The sequence below is a fragment of the Thamnophis sirtalis genome, unplaced genomic scaffold, assembly GCF_051295495.1.
Source record: "Thamnophis sirtalis isolate CommonGarterSnake01/CBP01778 unplaced genomic scaffold, rThaSir2_p1.2 scaffold_11, whole genome shotgun sequence".
Taxonomy (NCBI): Eukaryota; Metazoa; Chordata; class Lepidosauria; order Squamata; family Natricidae; genus Thamnophis; species Thamnophis sirtalis.
The window spans coordinates 8,609,920-8,625,612 of record NW_028261391.1 but is presented as its reverse complement, the minus strand read 5'-3'; the positions used below and the strand labels follow the sequence as shown (position 1 = coordinate 8,625,612).

Here is a 15,693-nt window from a genome sequence, read left to right as displayed (position 1 = left end):
TGTACTGAATTACTGATGTTCCTTATACATTTATTATAAAATATCCATTAGAATGAGGTATAGGGAAGTAATTTACATTTGGAATTCTATCCTGACTGACTGCAGAGAAAATATAATTCACCCATGGAGTTGCTGTAGACTCTTCCAAGAAATATATATATTGTATTTTTCGGAGTATAAGACACACTTTTTCCCCTCAAAAGAGAGGCTGAAAACCTGGGTGCATCTTATACACTGAATACAGCATTTTTTGCCTCCTGAAACCCCGCCCCCTTTGCAAAAATGGCCATGCATAGCTTGTAGGAGGCTTCCAGAGTGCTCCTGGGGGCTGGGGAGGGCAGAAATGAGTGAAAAACGGGCCGTTTTTTGCTCAATTTTGCCTCCCCAACCCCCCAGGAGCATTCTATAAGCCTCCTAAAGGCTATGCATGCCCTTTTTTTGACAGGTCTAGGATTTGATAGGGCATTTTTTGCTCATTTTTGGGGGGGTTCACCCTCCAGGAGCACTCTACAAGCTTCCTAAAGGCTATTCAGTCCCCTCAGGGAAAAGGGCGGCCTACAAATGCAAATGCAAATATTCATGTCCTTTTTTGGAAAAAAAAACGGCCTGTTTTTCCAAAAAATGGGCCGTTTCAGGAAGGTCTGCAAGAGTGAAAAAACTTTTGCTCTTAATTTGCCTCTTTAAAATTTTGGTGCGTCTTATACGCTGTTGCGTCTTATACTCCGAAAAATACGGTATATATTTTCTCCAGGGTTGAGTGCAGGCAACGCTGGCCCTGCAGAAGGCAGTTGTGCATATTGCTGTTCGATCAAGTGGACTGAATTAAAGTTCTTGTTTCACTGTTTGCTAACTACTGTATTTTGCAAAACATTAAGAAGCTAAGCAGGCAGAATGCTGCAGGCCAACTGCTGTGTTTAAGTGTTACGCTTTTATGCAGTCAGAAATCCCAAGAATGCCATCATTTCCAAGAGTAGAACATTTCAGGAGAAATAGCTCATTGCCTTTTTAAAATGGTGTTCATCAACAATATCATAATCCTCGAAGATGGTCATAGGATCCTCTGGATATTTGGGTTCTTCGAATTCAGGAGCCTGGAACGGCACACAGAAAAATGGTTTTTCAGATAGGTCGGGGGAAGGCCTTAGGAACTTAGAAAGGAAACACAATCAACATCTTAAACTGAAAAGTGAAATGCAGAAATAAGTCTCTTGAGTTCCTGTGATTTTTGAGGCATGAGGCTACAAGTTCCCAGGATTTTCTGCACCTGAATCTTTGAGGGGAAGCAGAAGTGGTATTCAGCCGGTTCTCTCCAGTTCGGGCGAACCAGTAGCGGCGGCTGCGGGAGACTCCACCCACCTGCCCCGACGTAATGTGTGTGTCAGCCTGCAGTCACCGATTCTTTTGGATCTTTGGCCTGCCACATTTTCTATTATTCTACTATGCATTTTCTATTGTGGGAAAATGGGAGTGAGGTGCGATGTAGCCATAACAAAATTCTTTCTAGAAAGCCAAGGTCATCCTTTGTCTCTGCACCTGACTGGAACTGGATGGGTGGAACTGCCAGCATGGCAGTGGGAGATTGGACCATGTGATGGACATGTGGGTGTGGGGGGCAAGATCTTGAACTTTCAACTAGGTGGGGGAAACCTGGAAGCTTCCAGATTCGGGTTTTCCCCAGATGTGCCAACATCTGGCACAAATTGGAACTTTGAACAATACTTTGCCTTGGACTCTGATTTACTTTTGGATGCTATTTGGAACCCTGACAGGGCGAGAATTGCACATGCGCAGAAAATGTGTGCTCACATTTGCGAACCGGTAGGGAAAGTAAGTGAATCCCACCGCTGAGGAGAAGGTTAAGCAAGATGTTGGGTTTTTGACCAAATGCAAGCAGAAAGCGGTGAAACAAATGTCCAAGTCTCACTTGCAGAAAAAGGAAGGTAACCTTTCACTAGAGTTTTGGGGTTATATAGTAGGTTTTAACTTGCAACTGATCCTTTCTGAGTGAAAGGAGGCAGGGAAAGGAAGGCACCTGGTTCATCCCAGCTGGTGAAGTTTGACAGTGTTTCCCCCCCCCCTTCAGCCACTCATGTGAAAGCAGGGAAGTTGAGGGGGGTACAATCTTATATGAGATCCAGTTTGGCCTAGCGGTTAAGACACTGGGCTAGAGACAGTGGTGGGATTCAAATAATTTAACAACCAGTTCTGTGCCCTAATGACCAGCTGGGTAGGTGTGGCTTGGTGGTCATGTGACCTTGTGGGCGTGGCCAACTCAACGTCACTCATGTCGGTGGGCACTTTGCCTTAGCTGTGACAATATAATAAGGGTTAAACGAAGAGGCAGTTTCTGTAAGCAATAAAGATTAGTCTAAAAACAACACCAGAATGTTTCCTTCCTGCCTTCCTTACAGGATTAGCCCTGTAAAGTGGGAAAAAACAAAAGGAGATTTCTTCCAACAACCGGTCCTCTGAACTGCTTAGAAAGTTAACAAGAAACTTTCTAACTAGCAAGAAACCACTAGTTCAAGTCCCGCATCAGCTATGAATGTCTAAAGCAGCGAATGCTGGCTGGGGAATTCTGGGAGTTGAAGTCCGGACATCTTCAAGTTGCTAAGGTTGAGAAACACTGGTCTAAAGGAATTCCAAATCACTCTGCACTGGTACTAAAGTTACAAAGCAAAACTTTCAAAACGTTATTCCTTAGCTTCGTGACCTCTGGATGTATTGGTCAGCAGTCTCTCTCCCTAGCGATTAAGGCAAATGTAGTCCAAATTAACATTAGCTGCTGATGTATACTACCCTTCAACACCAATGAGCTTTTATCCATTTTTAAGAGGAACAATTTCATGAGTACAATTAATATTTCTGGACTTCTTCTCTACCGCTTTCTCTAATTTATCTTCATAACTGAATGTCTGAAAAGCTGATTACCTATTCCTTGGGAAATATACCAATAATTCTAGGCCTAGGACAACATGAATGATCACTTTCTGTATTATGACAAGAGAGTGATAGAAGAGAGGATGGAGACAGATTTGAATACCTGGAAAGGTTGCTCGTCTGTGCAGGTCACCTCTGGTACGACTGATGGCTCCCAGGGTTTCACATAAATTAAGGCATGGCAGGTCATCATTTCCTGTCAACCAAACGAAACAAAAAAGGAAAACACTCATCTCTTGTCAAATATTGGCATAAAAATAAAATACCATCTCTCTCTCTCTCTCTCTCTCTCTCTCTATCTCTCTCTCTCTCTATCTCTATCTCTATCTATCTATCTATCTATCATCTATCTATCTATCTATGATGTGTTGTTACATCTTGATTAGTTGATGGAATTGATGTATGCAGATTAGTCGGCTGTTTTGTAACATCCTGTTTGGCTGAGGTACTGGCTGTGTGCCCGTTAGTCTTTTGTGTTGTAACGACCTGGGTATTGGGCTGTGTGATGACATCCTGAGCTCTAGTGTAGTGATATCCTGAGTCCTGCGCTGCAACATCCTGGGAGGTTGGCTGCGTTGTAACCTCCTGAGTTCTGTGATGTAATATCCTGAGCAGATGTAGTTTGCGGACTGGCCATGTGTTCATGGCGTGTGTCAGTTTGTTTTGTGTTGGGGTCAGAGGGGGGTGCAGCAGTTGGTGATGCCGCCGTGGTTTGGCTTCTGCATAGTGATTGCATTTCATCTATGGGATGGGTTTGGGTTTGAGTTTGGTGTGGGCGATTGGTGGTGGCGTCCCGTGTTGTTTTGGGTCCGGTGTCGGTTTTTGTGGCTGGGACTCATTTATTGACTAGAGCTAGTTTCTAGATGTCTGGTAGGCGGGAGGCATCGTCATGTTTATTCATGTTGTGGGGGTGTTTCTCTATTTCGATGGCTTCCATAATTATTCTCTTGTTGAAGTATTCAGTTTTGGAGATTAACTTGGTTCCTTCAAAATTAATTTCTTGTCCTGTAGCTTTAAGGTGCTGGAAAAGGGAGGAAGTTTTTTCTTCTTTTCTAACTGTGTTCTTGTGCTCTGTGATGCGTGCATTTATTCTCCTCTTAGTTTGTCCAATGTATGTTGCAGGGCAGATTTTGCATGGTATTTCGCAGACTCCTTGGTTTTCTAGCTGGATTTTGTCTTTGGGGTTTCTTAAGATGTTGGCTATATTTTTGATCAGTGCCGAAGGCTGTCTTGATATTGTGTTTGTGGAGAATTTTGCTGATTTTATCTGTGGTGCCTTTGATGTAAGGGAGGAGGATGTCCTATTCTGTGTCTCAGTTCTTGGGGTGTGTGTGTGTGTCCTTTTGGATTAGGTTGGTAATTGTGTTTCTTTGCAATCAACTGGAAATTAATACGTTTGTGAGAGTGTGTAATTCAGTTTTCAGGTGGTCTTTGTTGGCTAGGCGTTTGGTTCTGGAGATGAGGGTCTTGGCTACGGAGTTAATCTGTGCAGGGTGGTGATGGGATTGTGCGTTTAAGTAGTGGTTGGTGTGTGTTTTTTTCCGGTAGATGGTGTGTCCTAGGGAGCCATTGGGTTTTTTGTAGATTAGGACATCCAGAAGGGAAGTTGGTTATTAGCTTCTATTTCCATAGTAAATTGTATTTTGGGGGGTAGGCTGAGGTGAGGAAGTTGTCCAGTTTTTCTTTCCCATGTGGCCAAATTACGAAAGTGTCATTTACATATCTAAGCCAGAGTTTGGGCTTGTGTTCAGATTTATCTAAGGTGTTGGTTTCAAAATGTTCCATGTATAGGTTTGCGATGACGGGTGAGAGGGGGTGATCCCATGGTTGCTCCTTCTATCTGTTTGTATTTTTGTCCATTGTGGATGAAGTATGTTTTGGTTAGGCAGTGATTGGTCAGATCTAGGATGTGCTTAGGGGTGTTGTATTTGTTTTGGATAGCTGTCAAGGCTTCTTTAACAGGCACTTGGGTGAAGAGGGATATGAGATCGAAGCTCCTGAGTAGGTCGCTGGGTTGTAGGTTATGTTTCTTTATTGTTTCTATGAAGTGGAGTGAGTTTTGTACGTGTGAGGTGATGGATTCTGTGTAGGGCTGAAGTTCATCACCACAGTGGCGTTACCTTTGTCTGCTGGGAGAATGATTATGTTGTTGTCTTTCCTCAAGTTGGTGAGTGCTTTTTGTTCTTCTTTATGTACGTTGCTTCTGGGTGGATTGCTGGAGCAGAGGACGTTGGTGACTTCAAGTTTGATTTTATTGGTTTCATCTGGGTTGATTTTGGTTAGGATAGCTTCAACTCCGCATATGATGTTTTCAGTGGGGATGCATTTGGGGGTGACTGCAAAGTTAAATCATTTGGAAATGACACTGTCATCACACAGCCCATTACCCAGGTCGTTACAACACAAAAGACTAATGGGCACACAGCTAGTACCTCAGCCACACAGGATGTTATAAAACAGTCGACTAATCTGCATACATCAACTCCATCAACCAATCAAGATGTAACAACACAGCCAACCAACCACTTACAGCAACAAAGCCAGCACTCCACACACACACACCAATATTTATAGAAAGACAGCAGCTCCGACCATGCTTTGCTTGCATAAGCACAAAGCCGAAGGTACCAGCCTGAAGATGGCGAGTGGGACCTCGTTGAAACGTCACCAAGATACTCTCAATCTTACATGGGAAAAAATCCGAATATGCCAAGACCTGCATACCTGTACAGATGAAAATCTACAAACACACATACACACACACGTATACATATACGTATATGTATATATATGCTGGTCTTGTATTCAGGTCTTTTCCCGTGTAAGATTGAGATTGTCTTGGCAATGTCTTGCCGAAGCGTTGCCAAGACAATCTCAATCTTTCACAGGAAAAGACCTGAATACAACAAGACCAGCATATCTACACCCATGAAAATCTACGAATATATGTGTGTGTGTGTGTGTGTGTGTGTGTTTTATTTGTGCTGATAAATAATATATATATGTCTCTGTGTGTGTGTGTGTGTGTGTGTGTGTGTGTATGTTCCAGCATAACTCTGGAACGCCTCAAGCAATTTCAACCAAACTTGGTACACAGATGATGACTTACTCTCTGGAAACAAACACTGTGGGGGTAAGACACCCCTAACACCCCTCAGGGTGTGTGTTCTGTTAAATTGCAGCCTGTTGTGCCTTTAAATGGATTCTACTGTACTGCCGTAAAATGATTTCTACTGTACAGTGCAATGGAGCTGCCATAGTAATGACTTCACAGTACTCCACAAGGGGGCTCCCTCTGGTAAGGGGAAAAATCCAACATTAGAAATTACGTTTGGTCCGGATATTTTCCCCCTATAAATAAATACCCAGGCAACGCCGGGTTATCGGCTAGTGTAGAATAATTATGTTTTGAGTGGTGTTTTGGAAAATGTAAATGTATTCGGGGTCTCGGGCTTTCCAACTGATTAAACAGCAAGTTGGAGCAAACCGGAGCATAGATCTACTTCACTTAATTATAGCTCAATTCTAAACCAAATAATGAGTCTAGATAGATTAAAGTGGTCATATTGGTTGAACAAGGACATTCTTTTAATCTTATGGTTTATTTGGGTCCAGGAGTTTTGTTAATATGTTTAGTACTTGTGTTTAGACATACATTGGATTGTCTTATCAGAAGGATTATCTCAAGATTATCTCAAAACGTAGTATGCATCCATAGAGTAATGCAACATTTCCCATCAAAGTGCTATTTCAAGAATCTGCTTTAAAATTAACTAATTCCCTTAAATTGTCCCAAAGTGCTTTTTGAAGAGGCAACTGGACTTCCTAGTTTTTCTTTGAAGATGTTTCATTTCTCATCCAAGAAGCTTCTTCAGCTTTGAAGAAGCTTATTTCTTTGAAGATGTTTTGCTTCTCATCCAAGAAGCTTCTTCAGCTCTGAAGAAGCTTATTTCTTTGAAGACATTTCGCTTCTCATCCAAGAAGCTTCTTCAGCTCTGAAGAAAATTCTTGGATGAGAAGCAAAACGTCTTAAAAGAAAAACCAGAAAGTCCAATTGCCTTTTCAAAAAGCACCTTTGGGACAATCGCGATCTGGATGACTTCCATAGACAGAGTTCCTTTAAGTAAAATATTCCTCTTGAACTAAACCGAGTGTCTTACCCCGCCTTTTACAAGAGTACAGTTGTCATCTGGATTCTTAACTTCAGCCTTGGAGCAATTTGTTCTCTGAGTTTTGAAGTCAATTTGAAATACATGTCCAACTATCACCTGAAATTGAAGGAGAAAAACGATTAGCAGCTGTATTTAGACTGGATGCTGAACAGCATGAAGCATGAAGAACAAAATTCTTGGCTTGCTGCCTAATTAGCTCATGTTGGAGTCAGTGGCCCCAAGGACCCATTTTTTTTCCATGATTCTAATAAAAACAAACAAGAGAAAGGGCCAAGGAAAGATGGTGTCCCCTTAGAGCAGTGTTTTTCAACCACTGTGCCGCGGCACACTAGTGTGCCGTGACATAGTGTAAGGTGTGCCGTGGGAAAATTACTCAAGGTGCTACTTACCATCCATAAAGCCCTCCATGGTAGTGGATCTGAGTACTTGAGAGACCGCCTTCTGCCGATTACCTCCCTTCGACCCATCAGATCGCACAGATTAGGCCTCCTCCGAATTCCATCTGCCAGTCAGTGCCAACTGGCGACTACGCGGAGGAGAGCCTTCTCAGTAGCAGCTCCGACCCTTTGGAACGATCTCCCCGTGGAGATTCGCACCCTCACCACCATCCAGACCTTCCGCATAGCCCTTAAGATCTGGCTATCCCATCAGGCCTGGGGATAAGATCCTAATCCGCCCCACCCGAATGTTGAATGAATGTTGTGTTTTACTGTTTTATTTTATTTTATTCACATATTTTATGTTTTGTCTTGCACTCCTTCCCACGAATTGTAAGCCGCCCTGAGTCCCCTCAGGGAAAAGGGCGGCCTATAAATGACAAATAAAACATTAAAAACATTAAAAACATATAGTCAATATAGGCACAGAGTTAAATTTTTTAAACATTTTCTAATGGTGGTGTGCCTCGTGATTTTTTTTCATGAAAAAAGTGTGCCTTTGCACAAAAAAGGTTGAAAAACGTTGAAAAACACTGCCTTAGAGGCATATAAGAAACTGCTACGGATCAAATCAAACCACTGACTCCTCATGCCCAATATTGTTGATGTTCACCAGTAAGACACTCCAAATTTGAGTCAGTGTTGTGGCCCGCAAGCAGCCAGCAGAGCTGGCAACAGATTCGGAGAGTGAGGACGTTGGGGAAGAACATGGGCCAGTCCTGGAGTCTGGGGAAAGCTCTGATGAGGGCTCTGTGTCGGAGGCAGAGAGGGGGCCAGAGCCGTCTGACAGTTCTCAGCTGCCTTCAGAGTCAGGCATCACTGAGGCAGACCAACAGCTGGAGCCTGTTCCCAGTGCGCACATACGCAGAGTTGCCAGAGGAAGGCAACAGCTAAAGAAGAGGGATCGACTTGGGAGTAAGGCCACAGGTGGACGATGAATGGCCCCTCCCAGAGGAAATAAAAGAGGAGCGAAAGGGGAGTGGAGTTTGCAGGAGACAATTAGTTCGCTTAATTGGTTCGTGACTCTTCAAGACTCCTTGCAAAGTTCTGCAGATATCGACCTGTCAGCTCTCCAAGCCAGATAAGGTCTGTGACAGTAAATCCTCCCTTGAAAGACTTTGTTGGATGTGAATGAGCAAAGTTCACAGTAAATTAATAAAAGGCTTTTTTGTCGGGACAAGGAGTTTGCTTCATGCTCCTGGGAAGCCTCGGTCAGAACAGTCAGGAATCTTTTCCATGCTTACTGGAGTTGCCAAGCGCTCAGGTTGAAAATGTCTACCACAGAAATATATCATCATCTATTAACACAATTCCTGCAGGCTTTCTCAAACTGGTGTTCTCTAGGTTACATCCCTAGTTATCCCACCCATCTTACCTGGGGGAAGTTCAAATATAAACCACTGGTCTTCCATTTCAATATCAACTTTGTATGAGGCCAGCTAAACTGGGAAAGGAGTCAAGCTCAAAAGATTATTCTCCAACCATGTGTCAGGCCTGCAGTTATATTCCTTTTTAGGATCTTTGGCCTGCCACACACTCTATTATTTCATTATGCTGTTTCATTAGTGTAGTAGTTGGGAGGGGGGAATAGAAAGGAGTAGAATTGTGGAATGTGTTGTTGTCATTCTTTTATAGAAGCCCAAGGTCATCTTTTGTCTCCGCACCTCTGCACCTGACCGGAACTAGATGGGTGGGAATGCCAGCGTGGCCGAAGAAGATTGGACCATGTGATGGATTTATGGGTGTGGGGATAAGATCATGAACTTTCAACTGGGTGGAATCCCAGGAAGCTTTTAGAATTGGGATTTCCACAGATGTGCCAACATGTCTGTCTTATTAAATTGGAACTTTAAGGATAGCTCTGCCTTGGACTCTGATTTAATTCTGCATGATATTTGAAAAGCTGACACCATGTTTTTTTTTCCTTAAAAAAATCTATCTTGAAATACAGTGGTATTCAGAATTCATACCTTTCCTGATATTTTTGTTATTTCCACAATTTTGTAATAAAAGTTACTGCTGCTTTGATAGTTAAATAATTTCACAATAGCTTCCAGAGGCCTCTCCGGTTCTTGACTATCTTCTGCAATCGGGCTGTCCTCAGCTGTTGAAAATACACAAATGAAAATACAGGTTTATATCGGGTTATTTTAAAAAAACGAAAGTATGCAAGAATGGTAGCTTGCATCTATCATTATTTTTGTAAGAGATTAATGAACACATTTGGCCGATGCAAAAAATGTATGAGTGCAAATTGTTCTGTAGCAGCTTGGAATTTGCTGTTAGTGCTGGTTATCTATGGTTTCATCATGGCCCCCAACTTGTGCCTATAAAATGAATGATTTATTCCATTCCGCTGTTGGGAGAAATATCCATCTGGTTCAGTTCCAAGCCAGGAGAAAGACATTGGAAACATGGAGGCTGATTGGAAGGATGATTTAATGGTGAAAGAGAACCACCAAGCATGCATGAATCTGGGCAGCTGACCACATGGAGTTGAGAGAGGGGGGGGTATTTGTACCTTCTCTTGGGCTTTGCACTTGAGCTTCCTGTTCCTGTGCAAGAACATGTATTCTATTGGCTGTTGTAGGGGTCATAGTTGGCTCTGTAGGTTGTCTGAGCTCTCAGGTTTGGTTGAAGTTTGGACTGCTGATGTAATGTCCTTGGGAGATTGTGCAATGTAGTGAGCTCTTCTGCTAGATGGGTTAATCCTATTATATCCTGGAGGGTCATGTCTTAATCCCATCATCCTGGAGCTGGAGGTCTTTTGTCTTGTAGATAGGCTAGCTCAGTCTTTCTTAATGGGCAAAAAATATCTGTTGGTGGCTGGTTCACCTGGTGCACCAATTGCGACCCTACCTGGATCAGGAGGCCCTTCAGACAGTCACTCACGCCCTTGTGACCTCAAGACTGGATTACTGTAATGCGCTCTACATGGGGCTGCCCTTGAAGAGTGTTCAAAGACTTCAGCTAGTCCAGAATGCAGCCGCGCGAGCGATTGTGGGTGCACCCAGGTAAACCCACGTCACACCTATCCTCCGCGAGCTGCATTGGCTACCCATTAGTCTCCGGACCCGCTTCAAGGTGCTAGTTGTCACCTATAAAGCCCTACATGGCATCGGACCTGGGTACCTGAGAGACCGCCTCCTGCCGATTACCTCCCATAGACCGATTAGATCTCACAGGTTAGGTCTCCTCCGGATTCCATCTGCCAGCCAATGTCGGCTGGCGACTCCCCAGGGGAGAGCCTTCTCTGTTGCAGCTCCAGCCCTTTGGAACGACCTCCCCGTGGAGATCCGGACCCTTACTACTCTCCCGGCCTTCCGCAAAGCCACTAAGTCCTGGCTGCTCCAGCAGGCCGGGGGGCTTGTGAAATATCCAGCCCCATGGTAACTGTGAATGTTGTGTATTTTAAAGTGTTGTTTTGTTTATTTATCCCCTTCCCTTGTTTATTGTAAGCCGCCCGGAGTCCTTCGGGAGTGGGCGGCATACAAGACCAATAAACTCAAACTCAAACTATTAAGAAAATTAGGGGCTGTCTCTTTCTATTTCCAAGAGCATTTTTCTTCATTCCTTTAGGGAAATATAATATTCCGCCTTTTTAATATTTCTCAAAATATTTCATTCTTCTAGGAGAGGGGTAGGTGCCAACTTTCTACGCCACTATACAGCACTGCCAACAAAGCACTGAAGCCATGCACTACGTTCAAGAACTGCTGAAATATTGCTGAAAACAGGCTGTACATTAAAAACATTCGGCATCAGCGTATCACCGGCTCAAGGAAGAAGAACATTGATCCCAATTTCAATAATATAGCCTGTTGATATCTATGGGTTGTCATTCAAACACTCTAAACCTGGGGCCTGTAAATAATTTTGGAAGCATTCCCTAACCTGAACTTTTCAATCACCCTTGTTTTCAGATGGCCAATCTGTGACTCTCCAAAGGTTGAACTCCAAGTCCCATCATACTCCTCTGTTTTGTCTGGTTGGCTGTGCCTGATGGGATCCTGCCCATTCCCTGCATCTTTTAAAAGTATGGCCAAAAGGGGAAGATTCTACAAGATTCTGTTGGTCAGCGCCTCTTAAGAGGGCGTTGATATCGATATTAGAACACCCTAAAGAATTGAATGCCTGCAGCATGGATTTATCTTCCCACCAAAGGTGGTTCCTATTTTTCTACTTGCCTTTTTACTTACTTTCGAACTGTTAGGTTGGCAGAAGCTGGGAGAAGTAATGGGAGCTCACTCTGTTACGCAGTGCTAGGGATTCGAACCGCCAAACTGATGACCTTTCTGATCGACAAACTCAGCGCCTTAACTACTGAGCCACAGCGTCCCTATAACAGCGTTCCGTGCACCTTCGGTGTTTAGTCATACCGGCCGCATGACCATAGAGACATCTTCGGACAGTGCTGGCTCTTTGCCTTTGAAACGGAGATGAGCACCGCCCCCTAGAGTCGGGAATGACTAGCACATACATGCAAGGGGAACCTTTATCTTTACCTAGCATGGATTTGTTGCTACGCAGAAACACCGAGCAATATTGAATCAAAGAAACAACAGTTACAAACCTTCCAGTTTGCATTCCACTTGTGCAGAGACGAGTGCGCCTCTATTGTCAGTGTAGGCTTTAGCTTTACAGAAACCTTTTTGCTGGAAGGGGACAAAAAGCAAGAAGTCTGAACCACGTTTTTATCAGGCAGCTCCTTTGTTTCAATCAGTTTTTCCAGATGGCACCCCTGTCAGCGTGACTGGCATGAAGTGCGAGTATTCTCACACACAGAATACACATTCTCCATTCCACATAATGTACATTCACAGCAGGAGTGGGTTCCTGCCAGTTCTAACCTCTTCGATAGAAGAGGTTCTACAAATCTACAGTGCCGTTTAGAACCGGTTCCAGCTCCTTCCCCCTGCCCATCCGCACATCATCAAGATGAAGAGCGGGAGAAGGAATTCTGGGTCTTGTAACTTGATAGCTTTAAGACTTGCGTGCTTCAAATGCCAGAGTTCCTGAGCCAAGATGACTGGAGGAGGAATCCTGGGAGTTGAAGGCCACAAGTCTTAAAGCTGTCAAGTTTAAACACCCCTGGTTTTTTTTTCCTAAAGGGTTAGGGATGCAAGGGTCTTGTAACTTGATAGCTTTAAGACTTGCATGCTTCAAATGCCAGAGTTCCTCAGCCAACATGACTGGAGGAGGAATTCTGGGAGTTGAAGTCCACAAGTCTTAAAGCTGTCAAGTTTGAACACCCCTGGTTTTTTTTCTAAAGGGTTAGGGGTGCAAAGGTCTTGTAACTTGATAGCTTTAAGACTTGCATGCTTCAAATGCCAGAGTTCCTGAGCCAACATGACTGGAGGAGGAATTCTGGGAATTGAAGTCCACAAGTCTTAAAGCTGTCAAGTTTGAACACCACGGGGTTTTTTTCCTAAAGGGTTAGGGATGCAAGGGTCTTGTAACTTGACAGCTTTAAGACTTACACACTTCAATGCCAGAGTTCCTGAGCCAACATGACTGGAGGAGGAATTCTGGGAGTTGAAGTCCACAAGTCTTAAAGCTGTCAAGTTTGAACACCCCTGGTTTTTTTTCTAAAGGTTTAGGGGTGCAAAGGTCTTGTAACTTGATAGCTTTAAGACTTGCATGCTTCAAATGCCAGAGTTCCTGAGCCAACATGACTGGAGGAGGAATTCTGGGAGTTGAAGTCCACAAGTCTTAAAGCTGTCAAGTTTGAACACCCCTGGTTTTTTTTCTAAAGGGTTAGGGGTGCAAAGGTCTTGTAACTTGATAGCTTTAAGACTTGCATGCTTCAAATGCCAGAGTTCCTGAGCCAACATGACTGGAGGAGGAATTCTGGGAGTTGAAGTCCACAAGTCTTAAAGCTGTCAAGTTTGAACACCCCTGGGTTTTTTTCTAAAGGTTTAGGGGTGCAAAGGTCTTGTAACTTGATAGCTTTAAGACTTGCATGCTTCAAATGCCAGAGTTCCTGAGCCAACATGACTGGAGGAGGAATTCTGGGAGTTGAAGTCCACAAGTCTTAAAGCTGTCAAGTTTGAACACCCCTGGGTTTTTTTCTAAAGGATTAGGGGTGCAAGGGTCTTGTAACTTGACAGCTTTAAGATTTGCGTGCTTCAAATGCCAGAGTTTCTGAACCAACATTTTGGTTGATAAGCAAGAGCGTTGTTAAGTGAGTTACACCACATTTTACAAGTTGGCCACACCCACCCAATCACATGACTGCCAAGCCACTCCCACAAAGCAGGCCACACCTACAGAAGACATTCTAAAAAAATTTGAAACCCACCACTGATTCACAGAGAAGAGCCTTTTGCTACATGCACATGATGTCAGATTATCTTGGTCTCTAACACTCTGCAGGATATGGGGAAAAGCTTTCATCCCTTCAAATCTTGCGACAAAATTCAGACAGAAGTTGAAAACTGGTGCTTGGGAAAAAAGCAGAGATCTAAGAGTGTTTTGATTAACATTTAACATTTCCAGGAATCTGAGGAAACTCCAGGTAGTTTAAAGCAGAGTGAACATCTGTTTATATCTTATTTTATTTTATAATAGGTAAGAATTTGTGGCCAAGATTCTAGTTTTCTTGTTTTTTGTGCACAGTTCTAATTTTCTCTGTTTCTCTCTATAAATTATGATTTTATGTTGTATGTCATTCTTGCATCTTGCTTGAGTTTATGCAAATATATTCTGCCACCTGCTACCAGTGATTATTTGAATTCCAGGTCAAATACTTTTATGGGAGATTATTGTAGATAGGCCAGAACTGGGTTTTCTTTCTGTAAATTATCTTTACCACACTGACTGCAAGTAATCCTCACTTAGTGACTACTTGTTCGGCAATCGTTTGAAGTTACGATGGCATAGAAAGGATAGTACTGATAAATTCCAAATGAGTCCAGCAGGAATTTGAATGTGTTGGTGAATAATACACTGTTACTGCCTTGGTGTTTTAATCTTTGTCTTTCTTTTAGTGGTTATGTCAAGGCAGCTCCTTTTGCCAAAAAGAAAGAAAAAACTTACTTGAATGCTATTTCTGGAAGTTCCGAAAGGCAGCTATTGCCGCCCATTATTTTGGCTTCCATCACTTCCTTGATACTGGTTGTCTGGTCTTGGTTTGGCAAAAGTTGGTACATTCTAACAACGCTCTGACTCTGCCTAATTAATTTTGCTCTGACTGATGGGTGGATGAGCAAGGAAATTTCTCAGATTAACAAAGTTGGTCCAGTTATCATGATTCAACCTGTAGACACCTTTGGCCTGGATGATTGAGTGTTTATTGACATATTGTCTAGTCATACTTTTCTTGTTCAAAACTGTTCACATGCTGCTCTCTCTCTCCCCCATATCTATCTATCTATCTATCTATCTATCTATCTATCTATCTATCTATCTATCTATCTATCTATCTATCTATCATCTATCTATCATCTATCTATCTCTATCCATCCATCCATTTATCATCTATTTATTATCTATCCATCCATCCACCCACCCGACCCACCCACCCACCACCCCCTCCCTCCCTACACCCACCCACCCATCTATCTATCTCCATCCATCCTCTATTATCTACCTACCTATCTAAATCTACCTATCTAAATCCATCCATCCATCTATCCATCCAACCAGCCAGCCAGCCAGCCAGCCAGCCAGCCAGCCAGCCAGCCACCCAGCCATCTATATCTATCTATCTATCTATCTATCTATCTATCTATCTATCTATCTATCTATCTATCTATCTATCTATCTATCTATCTCCATCCATCCATCCATCCATCCATCCATCCATCCATCACCTATCTATTACCTACCTACCTACCTACCTACCTACCTACCTACCTACCATCTATCTATCTATCTATCTATCTATCTATCTATCTATCTATCTATCTATCTCTACCTATCTATCTCCATCCATCCATCCATCCATCATCTCTCTCTCTCTCATCTCTCTCTCTCTCTCTATCATCTATACCCACCTATCTACCTACCTACCTACCCATCCATCCATCCATCCATCCATCCATCCATCCATCTATCATTCACCTGTTATCTATGTATCTCTCCATCCATCCATCCATCCATCCATCCATCCATCCATCCATCCCTACCTTCCTTTTTATCTA

General features: G+C 43.1%; 1 protein-coding gene across 1 annotated transcript in view; it reads right to left on the bottom strand.

Annotated features, from left to right (window-relative positions):
• Nucleotides 1–652: 652 nt before the first annotated feature.
• Nucleotides 653–15,693, bottom strand: part of LOC106554001 (kininogen-1) — a 30,394-nt gene continuing 15,353 nt past the window's right edge. The window contains exons 6-10 of the mRNA XM_087725164.1: nucleotides 12,123–12,204; nucleotides 9,520–9,653; nucleotides 7,101–7,208; nucleotides 3,044–3,136; nucleotides 653–1,091 (exon numbers count right to left, since the gene is read on the bottom strand). Of these exons, the coding sequence (XP_087581290.1) occupies nucleotides 981–1,091; nucleotides 3,044–3,136; nucleotides 7,101–7,208; nucleotides 9,520–9,653; nucleotides 12,123–12,204 (528 nt within the window). The 3' untranslated portion in view covers nucleotides 653–980. The remainder of the gene's footprint in view (nucleotides 1,092–3,043; nucleotides 3,137–7,100; nucleotides 7,209–9,519; nucleotides 9,654–12,122; nucleotides 12,205–15,693) is intronic.